This window comes from Macaca nemestrina, chromosome 8 (assembly GCF_043159975.1).
Source record: "Macaca nemestrina isolate mMacNem1 chromosome 8, mMacNem.hap1, whole genome shotgun sequence".
Taxonomy (NCBI): domain Eukaryota; kingdom Metazoa; phylum Chordata; class Mammalia; order Primates; family Cercopithecidae; genus Macaca; species Macaca nemestrina.
Window position 1 is genome coordinate 137,604,767 of NC_092132.1, and position 15,307 is coordinate 137,620,073.

General features: G+C 41.9%; 1 protein-coding gene across 1 annotated transcript in view; it reads right to left on the bottom strand.

Moving 5' to 3' along the window:
- Positions 1-2,654, bottom strand: part of LOC105463742 (mitochondrial calcium uptake family member 3) — a 92,016-nt gene extending 89,362 nt beyond the window's left edge. The window contains 2 exon segments of the mRNA XM_011711018.2: positions 1,953-2,249; positions 2,251-2,654. Of these exon segments, the coding sequence (XP_011709320.2) occupies positions 1,953-2,249; positions 2,251-2,598 (645 nt within the window). The 5' untranslated portion in view covers positions 2,599-2,654.
- Between the last annotated feature and the right edge of the window lie 12,653 nt (positions 2,655-15,307).

Below are 15,307 nucleotides of genomic sequence, written 5' to 3' on the forward strand. Positions count from 1 at the left end.
GAACAGAAATTTTCATAAACACTAAGCAATAATAACATAAGTGCACAAAAGTAGACAATAAACGAATAAAAAATATATATAGAGAGAGAGAGAGAGAAAGAGAGAGAGGGAGATTGAGAGAGAGAGAGAGAGATGGAGTTTCACTCTTGTCACCCAGGCTGGAGAACAGAGGTGTCATTTTGGCTCACTGCAACCTCCGCCTCCCAGGTTCAAGGGATTCTCCTGTCTCAGCCTCGCCAGTAGCTGAGATTACAAGCGCCCACCACCACGTGCCCAGTTGATTTTTGTATTTTTAGTAGAGATGAGGTTTCACCATGTTAGCCAGGCTTGTCTCGAACTCCTGACCTCAGGTGATCCACCTGCCTCGACCTCCCAAAGTGCTGGGATTACAGGCATGAGCCACCGCGCCCAGCCAAAAAATAAACGTATTGAACGTTCTTTAGTAGTACCATTGTTTTAAATATACTGTGTTAACTCATTTAACTCTCATAACACCCTAGGAGACTATTAGCCTCATTTCACAGGTGAGGAAACAGACATTGACAGGTCAAGTAATTTCTCCATAATGACACAAGTAGCAAGTGGTGGAGTCAAAGTTCTAGTTTTCCGAACGTGGTCTTTTTAAAAACTGTGCGATACCATCTCTCAACTGTAAAAGTAAAATTAATTTTAAGAAAGAAAAGAAAATACTACTTGAATTCCCTACCTTGCTGATCTGTTCCCAGTTCAACTATGGTTAATTAAAAGTTCTGTCATCACGAATAACGCTATGTTCCTTGCCAAGCCACAAAAGAGTATGTGTATGTGTGAAGGGGGTGGGGGTGGAGGTTTGAGGGTATTTCCTAGTATTTTGAATATTCATGTATAAAAGGACTTTACATTATGTGCTTGTGATCTGCTGATGGTCCATAAAGCAGATTCTGTAACCTAATTGTACTGACAACCTCCACCAAAGGAACGACGAACTTACATCAGATCACCACTGTGTATTACGAAAAGAACACAGGCTATATAAATTGCATTAAAGTTAAAAACAGCATAGCTCCCTGTTTCCTAAATTATTTTCATCTACGCCTTTCACACTCTTCGAGTCTTGAAAGGAAAATCTCCCTAGACAATTTTCCTAATCATTTACATGACTATTAAATATACTGATGTGACAAAAAAAAATCACGCTCCTTTACTCACTGTTGCCTTTCACACACCTTTACCTTATATTATTAACTACATAATGACAGTTGAACATTTTTATGTGACTTTCTTCTGAAGGAGTTAGCGTCATTCACAGCCTCCTACATTTGCTATCCTATCCATTTTGTGTTTTATTGTACCTACTAATGGGATTCTGGCTTTAGTCGGGGAGGGAAAAAGAGAGAAATACATGTCTCTTTTTGAACAATTTTTTTTTTTATTTTCCAACCTGGTAACATCATCGTTCCTTGGGTATAAGGAGGTTAGCATGCAGGTTTAGCATTTCCTTTCTTGGGACTAACAAATTCCCATATGCTAATGCAGTGGCTTTTGAGATCTCAGACCACTGCTTCGAACCTCATCCTAATGCAACAGACCTCCTGGGTCATTTGCTGTCGCCCTGCGCAATCTAGGTGTTCCTTTTCCCCACACCTACAACGGTCCACTTTTCGCCTGTCATGGCCTTCATTTCTGAATCTTTTTTTGTAAGGGGGGAGGGGTGTTGGTTTTGGGTTTGTAATGATACTTGGTAGCTGCAGCCACCTTTAAGGTCCTGATGCATCAGTGACAGCATGACCTGTCTTCCCAACACGTGGGTGACCGGATCCCAGGCTGTCCGGCCTAGGTGTCAGCCTCGCTCACGGAAAGTTCCCCACCCGCGGCCACAGCGCCCGCACAGTCCCCACAGTCTCCGGGGTCCTGAGCACCCGGCACGAAGGTCACAGCCCTCGCGAAGGTGTGACGCGCGCCCGCGCACTCACCGTCTCCTTGGCAGCCGCCACCGGGATGGGCAGCATCCCCCGGCCGCGGGGCGGGTCCTCGGGCTCCGCGACCGCCCTCTCCGAGGGCCGCCCGGTCGCCGTCGAGCCGGCCCTGGGGTCCCCGTATAGCTGGTAGCACACCAGGCCGACCAGCCCCCCGCCGGCCGCCGCCGCCACGCTCAGCTCCCCCCAGCGCCGCCGCCGCCTCCACGCCGCCTCCGCCACAGCCCTCTCCTCATCCTCCCGGGAGGAGAAGGGCCGGCCAGGAAGGCCCAGGGCCGCCCCCGCAGGCCGCCCCCACGGCCCAAGGAGGGGCTGGTGAGCGCAGAGTGGAGGCGGCAGCCGGGGTGGCGGCCACAGGAGCCTTCGCAGCGCAGCCATCGCTGTGACTGCCCACTTCAGAGCTGGGAGGGGGCGGAGAACGGACGGGCGGGGGTGGAGGGGGGCGCCGAAGCCTCGCGAGAAGTCGGTTCCGCGAGCTTCGCGGCCGGCCGGGAGCTACCCGTATACTCGCGCGGCCACGGGGACCCGCGACGCCACCGTCAACGCAGGGGACTCCAGGATCGGCCCGGGGAGAGCCTAGAAGAGGCCGCGGATCCCGGCTCTGCTCCCCGGCCCCGAACCCCCAGCCCAACCACGCAGTCATAAATTACCGCGCCGGCCCCGGCGACACCTGGCTACGTGGCAGCGCGACACCTCGGGCACAGCCGAGTCAGCGGAACTGAGGCGTGACAGATTGCGGGGCTGCCGGGCGCCCCAGGCTGTCTGGGGCCCGCGCCGCTGCTACGGGCTGGGTGGGTCTCCGAGCAGGGGTCAGCGCCCGTCTGGGACGCTCACATCTTCTAACGGTCTCCTGATCTCCAGACTCAAGGTCGTGAACGATTTGCAATTGTATCTTCAGATATATGACAAAAATGAGGTATAAGCATTTGGCTCAAGTCATAACGATTGCAAATTAAGGCAAACACTTTGACGACTCAAGGGCAGCTTCCGGACTTTTGATGGGAGAAGGCTGATGCTGTTTTTTAGAAGCCATTAGCACACCCGAGGTCACTTAATTCAACAAATCGGAACTGTCTTGCGTCTATAAAACGAAGGATTTAAAAACTTCTGTGAATAAGATAAAACCTTGAATGATACCCTGATTTTTGAGGGAAGGGCTGTTGGTATAAATATAAAATACAGAAACGATAAGCGTATTGTGTCATCTTTTTGTTTTTGCTGTACTTTTTGTTTGCTATATTGTCAGTATCAGTTTTTATGAGAAAGTGTAGGTGATGTTCCTATCAGTTTCTCTCCCCAGACCCCGATTTCGGTAACTTGAATTATGTTAGCTTTCTTCTTCATACTATGGAATAGTGCCGGGAGCCCCTAAAATATTGTGGATCTAAGGGGATAGACAACTAAATACAGTGGTCTCAGTCGGGCTGCAGTGACAAGAGAATACAAGATCAGTTGATTCTGGCAATTCTTATAAAGACTAGAGGCTTTCAGAGACGACTAAATGAGTTTTTTTTCTGGCTCATGTCCTGCAATTTCTGTTCCTAACACCTTGCATGTAAGTAGCCCATCAGGTACACCCCGTTACCTCTTGTTTTAATAGAGGTTAATAGCATTTTGCTCTCTTAAAGCTGCTAAAAGTGGTAAAAAGAAAAATCTTCTGTAGCAGATGAACAAATTGTGTCTATTTTAAAACCCGTCTCTGGGTTTTTTTCAGTTTCAGCCTGTTGGTTTTATGTAATCAATGCCTAAGGAAGACTCAGTGATAGCTTCTTGCTTTATCACCAAATTTTCCTCCATTTATGCTTTCTCTATATTCTGGAAAATGTTAGTTTCCCCAAATTATTTATTTTCTGGGTAATAATTATATATATTATATGTAATATAATAATTATATTGACAGGGCGCGGTGGCTCACGCTTGTAATCCCAGCACTTTGGGAGGCCGAGGCGGGCAGCTCATGAGGTCAGGAGATCGAGACCATCCTGGCTAACACAGTGAAACCCCGTCTCTACTAAAAATATAAGAAATAAAAAGACAGGCGTGGTGGCATGCACTTGTAGTCCCCACTACTTAGGAGGCTGGGGTGGGAGAATCGCTTGAACCCGGGAGGTGGAGGTTGCAGTGAGCTGAGACTGCACCGCTGCACTCCAGCCTGGGTGACAGAGCGAAACTCTGTCTCAAAAAAAAAAAAAAAAAAAAAAAAAAAAATTATAATAGTTCTGACATTGTTTACCTTGAACTGAACATGATTTCCTGATTTTCTCATAAATTCTCGGTGTAGCCTAATGCCGGAATTCTTGGACAGACTGATCAATTTTTATTAGTTGCATGTTAAAAGCTGAGTAGCTCTAGGTGAAAGAGCGAGACTCCGTCTAAAAAATAAATAAATAAATAAAAAATAAAAAAATTTTAAAAAAAGCTAAGTAGCTCTAAACAGGATTAGGGAGGTAATACAATAACATCACATTACAGATGAGGAAAATGGCGTTCTTCATCTAAGGTGACAAATACACATACGTATAGATTTCTATGTAGTTTCTCTACAGTTTTCTAAATTTGATAGAGCTCCTGCAAACAATTTCTCTGGTTAGAAGCTAAGTACTGATGTGAGAAGGGCTAAGTTTAGGTGTGTAAAGCAGTCAGAGAGCTTTGGATAAAATATCTCTCATGTGCAAAAGTAACTTTACTAATAATTTTCAACAGTACCTTCCCTCTAAAGGCCAAATTTCCTTAAGAATAGTTACTGTTTTCTTCCCACGTTTGATGCTCTGTAACTATAGCTACACAAAAATAACCAAATTCCCTTGTTATGTGGGTATTTTTCTGAGTTTAATTCCTAGAGGAAAATTTTTAAGAAAATGGAATATTAGGAATTTGGAATCTTTTTTTTTTTGAAATTTCAGATAATATTGTTGGAGCAATATAGAGTCAGCCCAATATCCCTTACCTTTTATGTCATTTCTACTGGGCATTAAGAATAACCCCCCAAATGCCCCTACTCCACAGTGAGAGCCCACACCTTGAAAGAAATATCCTTAACATTCACTATGGTCTAGATAAAAAGAAATATTCTGAAACATTAAAAATGTTTAAAACAGCGGGGATTAAGCCAAAAAGCGTTTTTTAGGAAAGCATATACCTCGGTGGATAAGTAATAAATTAGAAGTCAAGAAATCTGGACTCTAGCCTTGGATTTGCTACATTTTAATTATAATGCTTTGGAAGCCACAGTCTCTAAAATAGTGGAGTTGAAATCAGTGATCACCTCTGAACGCATCTTTCTAATGAAGTAAAATGCTCCAAGTATATCAGTAAACCATAGAAAGATACTTCATAGCATTTTTCATATATCATTTCTCTTCTGAAAATCTACAATTGGCCTATGATTGCTTTCTTCTTTCAATTTAAAATTCCATCCCCTGACCACACAGGCTAACGTCTGTAATCCCAGCACTTTGGGTGGCCAAGCTGAGCGGATCACTCAGGAGTTCGAGACCGACCTGGGCAACATGGCAAAACTCCATCTCTACAAAAAATACAAAAATTAGCCAGGCATGGTGGTGCGTGCCTATGGTCCCGGCTACTTGGCAGGCTGAAATGGGAGGATTGCTTGAAGCGGGGAAAAGGAGGTTGCAGTGAGCCATCATTGAGCCGCTGCATTCCAGCCTGGGTGACAGAGCAAAACTCTTTAAAAAAAAAAAGAAAAAAAAAATTTTCATTCCCTTATCTAATTATTTTAAGGTTCTACTGCATTTAAAATTGAAAATACATTAGTAATTTTGAAAAGTTTGAAAATGTAAAATATAAGTGTAATAGGCAGGAATGTCTTGTTTAACAAAACTTCTATTGAAATAGACTGCTTTCCTTATTTTGGTCATTGTGACTTCCAGATTCTTGACTAGTTAAAAGAGTAGCAGTTATATCTGAGATCTATATTAGGGCACATGAACCGCCCCATCTCCAGGTCCACTCAAGTCTACCAGCAGAGAGCAAGGCTGCAACCATCTTCGTCCCTCTTGGGAAAGTTGTGATCAATTTCTCAAATTGTCTCCCACCTTCGATGCTGTCTTCCTTAGGGGACAATTAACAAAGGAGACAGTGTTGGGGAAGGTATGTTCTTGTTCTGTTTTCTTCAAAGTGCTAGCCACCAGCAATCTGGAACTCAATTCCTCAGCATCCAGGGCTATGGAAACCAAGTTACCCAAGACACTGAGGGTCTGTTTTCTGTTTTGATGAGCTCTCACTCCCAACGACTGTGATCTGCCTCTCACCCTTTTTCCATTAGGCAAAGCCAAGCTGAGTCTAAGCAACATGAGGCCAGGGCATGCATCTTTTAGCCCAGTTCCTGGCACACATTAGGACCTCAATTATATTTACCAAATGAAAGGCAACATCTTGAGAAGAGGGGAAGGTAGAGGCCAACACAGGAAGGCAAGTTAGGAGACAAGAAAACACAGTGGGGCATCAGACACTAAAGAAGCTGACAAAGCAAGCAGCACATCAAACAGGAAATGCAATCAACACAGATGGGAGGCCAAAGGGAAAAAGCAAGGGATTGGCAAAGAAGAATCAGAGACAGAGTGTGGGCTGGGTAAAGTGGCTCACACCTATAATCCCAGCACTTTGGGAGGCCAAAGCAGGAGGATTATTTGAAGCCAGGAGTTTAAGGCCAGCCAGAGCACCATAGTGAGAACCTGTCTCTACAAAAATTAAAATTAAAATTAGCCAGGAGTGGTGGTGCATGCCTGTAGTCCCAGCTACTTAGGAGGCTGAGGTGGGATGATTGCTTGCACTAGGAGTTCGAGGCGCAGTGAGCTATGATCGCGCCACTGCACTCCAGCCCCTGGGTGACAAAGCAAGACCCTCTGAAAAAAGGTGGGGGGAGAACAAAGTATGATCACGGAGAAGGCTTGATTCAAGAACAAATTTTGTGATTTCAAGATTCTAGCACTGAAATTATCCTGTTACATATTGTTTGGCGGTATCCTCTTGAACTAGAGCCTGAAAGCAATAGGTTTCCCCCAAGACTCTGACTCTGTCCATTCTTTTTTTTTTCTTTACTTTTCTTTCTTTCTTTCTTTCTTTCTTTCTTTCTTTCTTTCTTTCTTTCTTTCTTTCTTTCTTTCTTTCTTTCTTTCTTTCTTTCTTTCTTTCTTTTTTAGATGTAGTCTCACTCTGTCACTGGCACGATCTCGGCTCAATGCAACCTCCGCCTCTTGGGTTCAAGCAATTCTCCTGCCTCAGCCTCCTTAGTAACTGGGACTACAGGCATGCACCACCACATCCAGCTAATTTTTGTACTTTTAGTAGAGACGGGGTTTCACTATGTTGATGAAGATGGTCTCGATCTCTTGATCTGTGATCTGCCCGCCTCAGCCTCCCAAAGTGCTGGGATTACAGGCGTGAGCCACTGTGCCCAGCTGACTCTGTCCATTCTTTTGGTTCTCCGAGGAAAGTGCAGCATCATCCATAGCCAAACGTCACTGACTTGACTGGCCACACCTCCCCTTTTGTTCTTAGATCTTTCACTAGTGACAATAACCAAGCTGGCAGTTGTACACATTTAACTACCTAACTTCCAGACCAGTAACACCCTCACTTTGATTACTACATCTATCCAGTCTGTTTGACATAACTTCCAGGGACTTTGTTGATGGTGTCTCACTGTTCAATTCCTGTTGTTTAAGTCCCGCAATCCCCTGTGTCTTTTTTCTCCATTTGGTGGTAGTGACTTCTTATGTACTTGGGACACAGGCAATAATGGAACGGACTTACTACCAGCAAAGCCTCCCACCCCAAAACAAGGAAGCTCTTTCTCATTTGTCATGTCCTATTTTCAAGTCTGATGGTGATTAAAGTTTCTATGCTCATCAAAAGGTGTCTTCTGGTGCAGAATAACCTCCTACTAACATAATGATCACCCATTACACAAGCATGACACTTTGGTAGCAAAATGTTATGGGATCTTTGGGGTGTCGTTTTCCTGTCCAGAAACCTCTGTGGCCAATGGTGCCTTTGCCTGAGTTTTGCTTGGGCCCGCTGGGCTAAGCAGTATCTACTAGAGCTGGGCATATGCATATCATATCTATGACCCATCAATTTCACTTTTTAGGTGAAATACTCATGAAAAAAAATGAGTACTTACGTCCGTCAAAAGACTTATAAAGAAGGCCAGGCATGGTGGCTCACTCTTGTAATCCCAGCACTTTGGGAGGCCGAGGCGGGAGGATCACAACGTCAGGAGATCGAGACCATCCTGGCTAACACGGTGAAACCCCAACTCTACTAAAAAAATTAGCCAGACATGGTGGCGGGTGCCTGTAGTCCCAGCTACTTGGGAGGCTGAGGCAGGAGAACAGCGTGAACCCTGGAGGTGAAGCTTGCAGTGAGCCAAGATCACGCCACTGTACTCCAGCCTGGGCGACAGAGCAAGACTGCGTCTCAAAAAAAAAAAAAAAAGTCATATAGAGGAATATTCATAGTAGCATCATTTCTAATTGGCAACAAACCAGAAACTATTCATATATTCATCAACAGTGGCCTGGATTATTTAAAAATGTGGCATATTCATATAATCAAATGATATAAAGCAATTAACATTACTGAATTGCAACTACACGCAATCACTGGGATAAATTTTAAAGCAAAAGTGAGGTAAAGAAGGCAGACACAGAAGAATCAACTGTATTATTCTATTTTAAAAGCTCAACAACAACAACAAATAGATATAAATAATGTTAGCGATTAGGATGGTGGTTTCCCTAGGTGCAGGGAAGTGATCAGAAGGGAGAAAAAGGAGCTTTGGGAGTTCTGTGTCTTGATATGGGTGCCAATGATATGTGTATTTACTCTATAACTATTCATAGAGCTGTCCACTTACAATTTTTATAACATTTTTATATATGCAACACTTCAATAAAAAGTTTATATAAAAGAAAACATAGATTTTCTTCCTAATGCTCTTATACTAATGTGTTATTTACTAGAGGACTTTGCTCAGTTATGAACTCTGCAACTTAGAAGGAATGTGTAGAGCTTGAAAAGAGTTCAACTAAGAACAATAAAATTGATTGAAGAATTGGAAACTAAAGGAAAAGTTACATAAGCTTGATATAGCCTGAGGAGATTTAACCAAGGAGTATTTTAATAAATTTCTTTCACTACTTGAAGACTACTAAGAAGACACTATTAGTGATTTTTCTTATTTATTAAGGAAAAGGCCCAAAGGAACTTGGTATTTTAAGCAAACAGTGTAGTGTTTCATCTTCTTTAACTTGAAGCATTTTCTCCTCTGAAATGTCCACATGGACAGACCCAGTAGGTATGTGGTCGTAAGGCCTAGTGCAACCAGTACATACGCTTGTTTCTGGCTCTAACCCCAGACTGTCAGGTGCTGGATGGGGAAATTGCTTCAAGAGCAGATAACCAAATAGAAGTGCAGTCTTCAGAATGGATGGAAAGCTCAGCATAAAGAGGGAGCCATTAGAGACATCAAGAATAGCCTAAGGTTAGTCAGTGTACATACCTGCAGAAGTTTAGTGGGATGGCCGATCAGTTTCATCCCCTGCCAACTTCAGTTGATTGGTATTAGTTATCCAGAACACTGTGCTAAGCAAAATTATCAGGCCAGGCCCAGAATTCACAGAAAAAAGTAGGTGGGTATCTCTGCTAAGATTGGGCTACCAGATTGGGACTGAGTTGAGTTGTTAAGTCCACCACGGTTCTTTGGAAACGCTCTACTAAGAGAAGATAATGCAAACAACAGCAGGAATGGAAAATCTCAAAAAAATATTCAAATGTTTTTGTAATATGCACGGGAACATTTAATATCTACCCTGTAATGTTATAGAAGACCGAAAAGAATTTAGAGATAGCTTAGTCTGGGAATTTTCTAATCTTCCTAAGTTTTTGTTGGGGAGTGGTGGGCGTGGGGTGAGGAGGGGAGTGCTTAGTAAAAACTGTTTGTCAAAAGAAATCTTATTTCTTAAACCCCAAAATACAAAGTAGATAACAGCACAGTGTCTTTTGTTGAAAAGGAGGGAAATCTGGACCTTGTCCATTTAAAGGCTACTTTTCAGCTCCCACAGTGGAGCTTGAAGTACCTTTGTAGACTATTGGGGCTTAAATGTCCCTAAAATATACACTCTTTCAATTTTTACTGACGAGGAAACTGAGAGGTTGCCAGGTTAAAGAATTTTCTCTGAGTTATACTGCCAGAAATTGAGCCTAGATATTCTGCCCTACATCTAGATAGTTCCTGTATTAGAATCATCAGAAACTGAGAGAATTTAAAACAGTTTTTCTTAAGGCACACTAATTTGCAAGGAATAGAAAAGCAATTACATTAGCTCGAGTAAAAGACATATTTTAAGGATAAAATTGTATAGAATCCAGAGAAAAGTGGTACTATGAGGTGTCAGGAGGCGTGTTAACCAGGTCAGCTCTAGGGACCTACATCACAAGAGCTCAAGGCCATTCATTCTAGCACACTGCTGTGAGCATGACTTGGCTACTAATTCCACAAGTCTCTATGAATCTTAATGCAAATTCTAAAGAGAAAGCATTAGCTTGGTCTGGCCTATAAACGTTTTCTTCCTTTGTTAGTTTTTCACTCCTAGGCCAGCCAGCTGTGTCTGGGAGGAAAGGTGTGGAGTCATACGGAGATGCAGTTTCTGGGAAAGGGAGAACAACTTCCCTTAGAAGGCCCTGTGGACAGGTACCAGTGGTGTGCTGGTAAAGTGTTAACAATGGGTTCTGGGCTAGAAGAGGTGGGGAGTCCCAACTTGTAGTGTTTTCAGATTTCCATGGCATAAATACTCCCACCATGGTGATTTCAGGCTACCAGTATGACATTACTGATTGCACAGTTGGGAAGAGATGCATGGTAGCATATTATCATGTATAATTTCCACGATCTACATCATATAAAAGACAAAATAGATAATGGTAAAGTAAAAGTGATGTTTTTAGGTACTTATTACATTTTATAATATATTTATCAAATAAATATAAATTATATTAAGTTTAATATAATTATCTAATTGTAAGTTTACATAATTTAATTTTTAATAACGTCTCTAACAACTGGCTCAAAAACTCCCGAAAATTTAACAATCAGCTCTAGTGAGTTAGTGCAAGTTGGCTCCAGTCCACCAATACGGTATTTAAAGATCACCATCTCTACCTGAGTTTGGAGGCTCTTGAAGACTGCTTCTGACATAAGAAAAGGACGGGGTGAGTGGGACATATGACTAAGCCAAAAAAGATTAGGATTAAGAATTTGCGTTTATGGAAGGATCATTTGCACCCAGGAGTTCAAGGTTACGGTGAGCTACATTCACATCACTGCACTCCAGCCTGAGTGGCAGAGTGAGACTCTGTCTCCAAAAACGAGTAAAGAAAAAAAAAAAATACGCCAGACACAGTGGCTCACACTTGTAATCCCAGCACTTGGGGAGGCCGAAGCAGGGAGATTGCTTGGGCCCAGGAGTTTGAGACCAGCCTGGGCAACATGGTGAAACCTGGTCTCTTAAAAAAAAAAAAAAAAAAAAAAAAATTTGCAGGGCATGGTAGTGTGTCCCTGTAGTCCTAGCTACTCCAGAGGATAAGGCCAAAGGATCCCTTGAACCTGGGAGGCAGAGCCTGCAGTGAGCCAATATTGTGTCAATGCACTCCAGTGTTGGCAACAGAGCCAGACCCTGTCTTAAAAAATAAAAAATAAATACAAATAAAAGTAATAAAGAATTTACCACTAGCCACAAAGGGCAAAATGAATTTAGCCATCCTTTAATGAAGAGGAGGGAAACAATCCTTCTCACCCTCCCATGATTGTTAATTGGTTTCAATCAATGTATATGCAGATACTACTATGGAATTATTTCTATTCTCTCAAATTAATTATATTTGTTGTTCCAAAGACTTGGAATTAAGGAATCATCTCAGTCTGTAGATACTGGACAGGTACAACTAACTACTCAGATGAGGTAGAAATTATTCTTGAGCTGAGTTTGTAGGTATTCAGTTAAAAAGGTATGCTTTTAACAGCTGATATCCAATAGGGAGCAGCTCTCATTTGATATTGCCAGGTAATTAAGTCTTGCTTTAGGTTAAGGTCAATTTTTAGGCTTGATCAAAATATATGATTTCAAATTCACAAGTATAAAATACATCTAATCAATTCTTAAATTTATTATACTTAAATTTCATATTTTGTCCACATGAAGGTATTCATTCTAAAGCCAAAGTAATTACTGAGTGTTTAGGTCACTATGCAATATATTTTTCTGTTAAAATAAATTAGTTTGCCTCAAACACTAGATATTGATCTAAAAGCAGAGTCTGAAAATATGGGTGTTCATAAATTCCTTGGCAACTGAAGCGTATCAAAACCCTTGCTCTTCAAAAATGATTGCAATTCTTTTTTCACGATGATCTCAAATCTTATGCTCAGGAACCTGCAAACCTCGGACCACCACATCAAGGGAAATGAAGTAAAACTTTCACTTGATGACAAGACTTTGTAGAAAACCACTAAATTAGCTACACTAACATCATCACACAGGTGCACGGGTCTCCTTGAACAAAGTATTTCAGAGTAAGATGGCCTGTTCCTCCATCATTCCAGTGTTATACTGGGAAACCAGGTTTCATTAGGATTTCATTGTGTGTAGCATTTGTTTCAGGGCATAGGCTTTGATCAAAATCTATGTAATGAAGACCTATACTCCGTGATATCTAGAATTAATCAGTGAACTAAGTCTATGGCTAAACACAAATGTTACACTGATTTACTTATTAAACAAACACCTATTTGCCTGTGAAGAGTTTGTCTCTGAAAGTGAATTTTAAATATAGAGGAACACCAAGCAATAATAAAAGCAGTGTATAAAACTCGAGGTTATTATCCAAATCAGGTGCTTTTTAAAACTGAGAATTAACCAAATGAAGAAGGAAGAGCTGAAAGATGTACTAACAGAACACTTCATCACTTTAAGTCCAACGAAAGTAGAAACACACGAGAAATGAATTTCAGCATATGGTGTGAAGGCTCCTTTGTTCTCACTTCCAGTCTGTATATTAAAATTAACTTTTCTTCTAATCTTTCTTCAATAATTAGGAAGGACTGAGATGACAGTCAACCGGAAAGGGCAACCGGGCAGTTGGAGATGTGAAACTATAGCCTTGGGAGAGAGGTGTTAAAGGTGGTAACTGACTACTGCATGGAGCCCTGTATTGGAATTTAAATGAGTTTCAAATGTGAGATTAGTAAAAAGGAAAAAAGCTTTGAAAGTTCACATATGCAGTAAACGGATTATGTTGCAGTCAAAAATTTATAAATTACATAGCGCTTATATCACAACGAGTAGGAACTTGCAGATACATCTATAGAAATACGTGTTAGGATTAAGGGAACTTCGGAAATTGGAAAGTCAGGTATCTATAAAAGTATTTTATCTGGATATTTGTTGTGATAAAATCGGTCAAATATCAAATCAATATAGAAGTCCCATAATTTGAACCCTCCTTATCTTCTTTAAAGCTCTGATTTTAAGGGAAGGAGAATTTAAATAATTTGAAGGGACAGGCTTGTGAAAATTAGTCTGCAAAGCAAAGTTATTGAATTATCTCTTCCTATTAAATTTTGCCTTCAAATTCCCTTCACAGAATGTTAGACTGAATGGAACCACAGAGATAATCGAATCTAAGGACCGTGTTTTAGGGAGGAGGAAACAAGAATGAATCACATCTTACCAGGGGAAATGTCCTGATCTGTTTCCTGTCTGTTTCCCATCCTTTTTCTGGCACTCTCTAACAGAACTTCTTCCAAAATGCCTCACCTTTCCCAAGACTGGGTTAGCACATGTTGCTGCCTATGTTTTATTTATCTATTTATTTACCTTATTTTAAGTTCAGGGGCACATGTGCAGGTTTGTTACATAGGTAGATTTGTGTCTTGGAGGTTTGTTGTGCAGATTATTTCATCACCCAGGTATTAAGCCTAGTACCCATTAGTTATTTTTCCTGATCCTCTCCCTCGATAGGCCCCAGTGTGTGTTGTTCCTCTCAATGTGCCCATGTGTTCTCATTATTTAGCTCCTACTTATAAGTGAGAACATGTAGTATTTGATTTTGTGTTCCTGCATTAGTTTGCTAATGATAATGGCCTCCACCTTCATCAGTTCCCCTCTGCAAAGGACATGATCTCATTGGTTTTATGGCTGCATAGTATTCCATGGTGTATATGTACCACATTTTCTTTATCCAGTCTATCATTGATGGGGGAAAAGTTTTGCAAACTGTGTACCCAACAAAGGCCTCATATACAGCATTTATAAGGAACTTAAGCCAATTTACAAGAAAAAAACAACCACATTAAAAAGAAGACATGGGCCGGGCACAGTGGCTCACACCTGTAATCCCAGCACTTTGGGAGACGCAGGCAGGTGGATCACCTGAGGTCGGGAGTTTGAGATCACCCTGGCCAACATGGTGAAACCCCGTCTCTACTAAAAATACAAAAATTACCTGGGCCTGGTGGTGCATGCCTGCTATCCCAGCTACTCGGGAGGCTGGGGCAGGAGAATTGCTTGAACCCGGGAGACAGAGATTGCAGTGAGCCGAGATAGTGCCATGGCACTCCAGCCTGGGTGACAAGAGCAAAACTCCGTCTCAAAAAAAAAAAAAAAAAAATTAAATTAAAATAATAAATAAATAAATAAATAAAAAAGAAGACATACGGCCAGGTGCGGTGGCTCATGCCTGTAATCTCAGCATTTTGGGAGTCCAAGGCTCGTGGATGACCTGAGGTCAGGAGTTCGGGACCAGCTTGGCCAACATGGCGAAATCCCGTCTCTACTGAAAATACCAAAGTTAGCCGGGTGTGATGGCGGGCTCCTGTAATTCCAGCTATCGGGAGGCTGAGGCAGGAGAATCGCTTGAACCCAGGAGGCAGAGGTAGCGGTGAGCCGAGACCGCGCCATTGCACTCCAGCCTGGGCAACAAGAGTGAAACTCCACTTAAAAATTAAAAAAAAAAAAAAAGAAAGAAAGAAACGAAAAGAAAGAAAGAAAAGACAAAGACGTAAATGCAACCAACAACCATACGAAAAAAAACTCAACGTCAGTGATCATTAGAGAAATGCGAACCAAAACCACAGTGAGACACCATCTCACACCAGTCAGAATGGCTATTATTAAAAAGTCAAAATAGATGCTGGTGAGGTTGTGGAGAAAAAGGAACACTTATACACTGTTGGTGTGAGTGTGAGTTAGTTTGTGGAAGACAGTGTGGCAATTCCTCAAAGACATAAAAACAGAAATACTGTTAGACCCAGCAAGCTCATTACTGGGTAT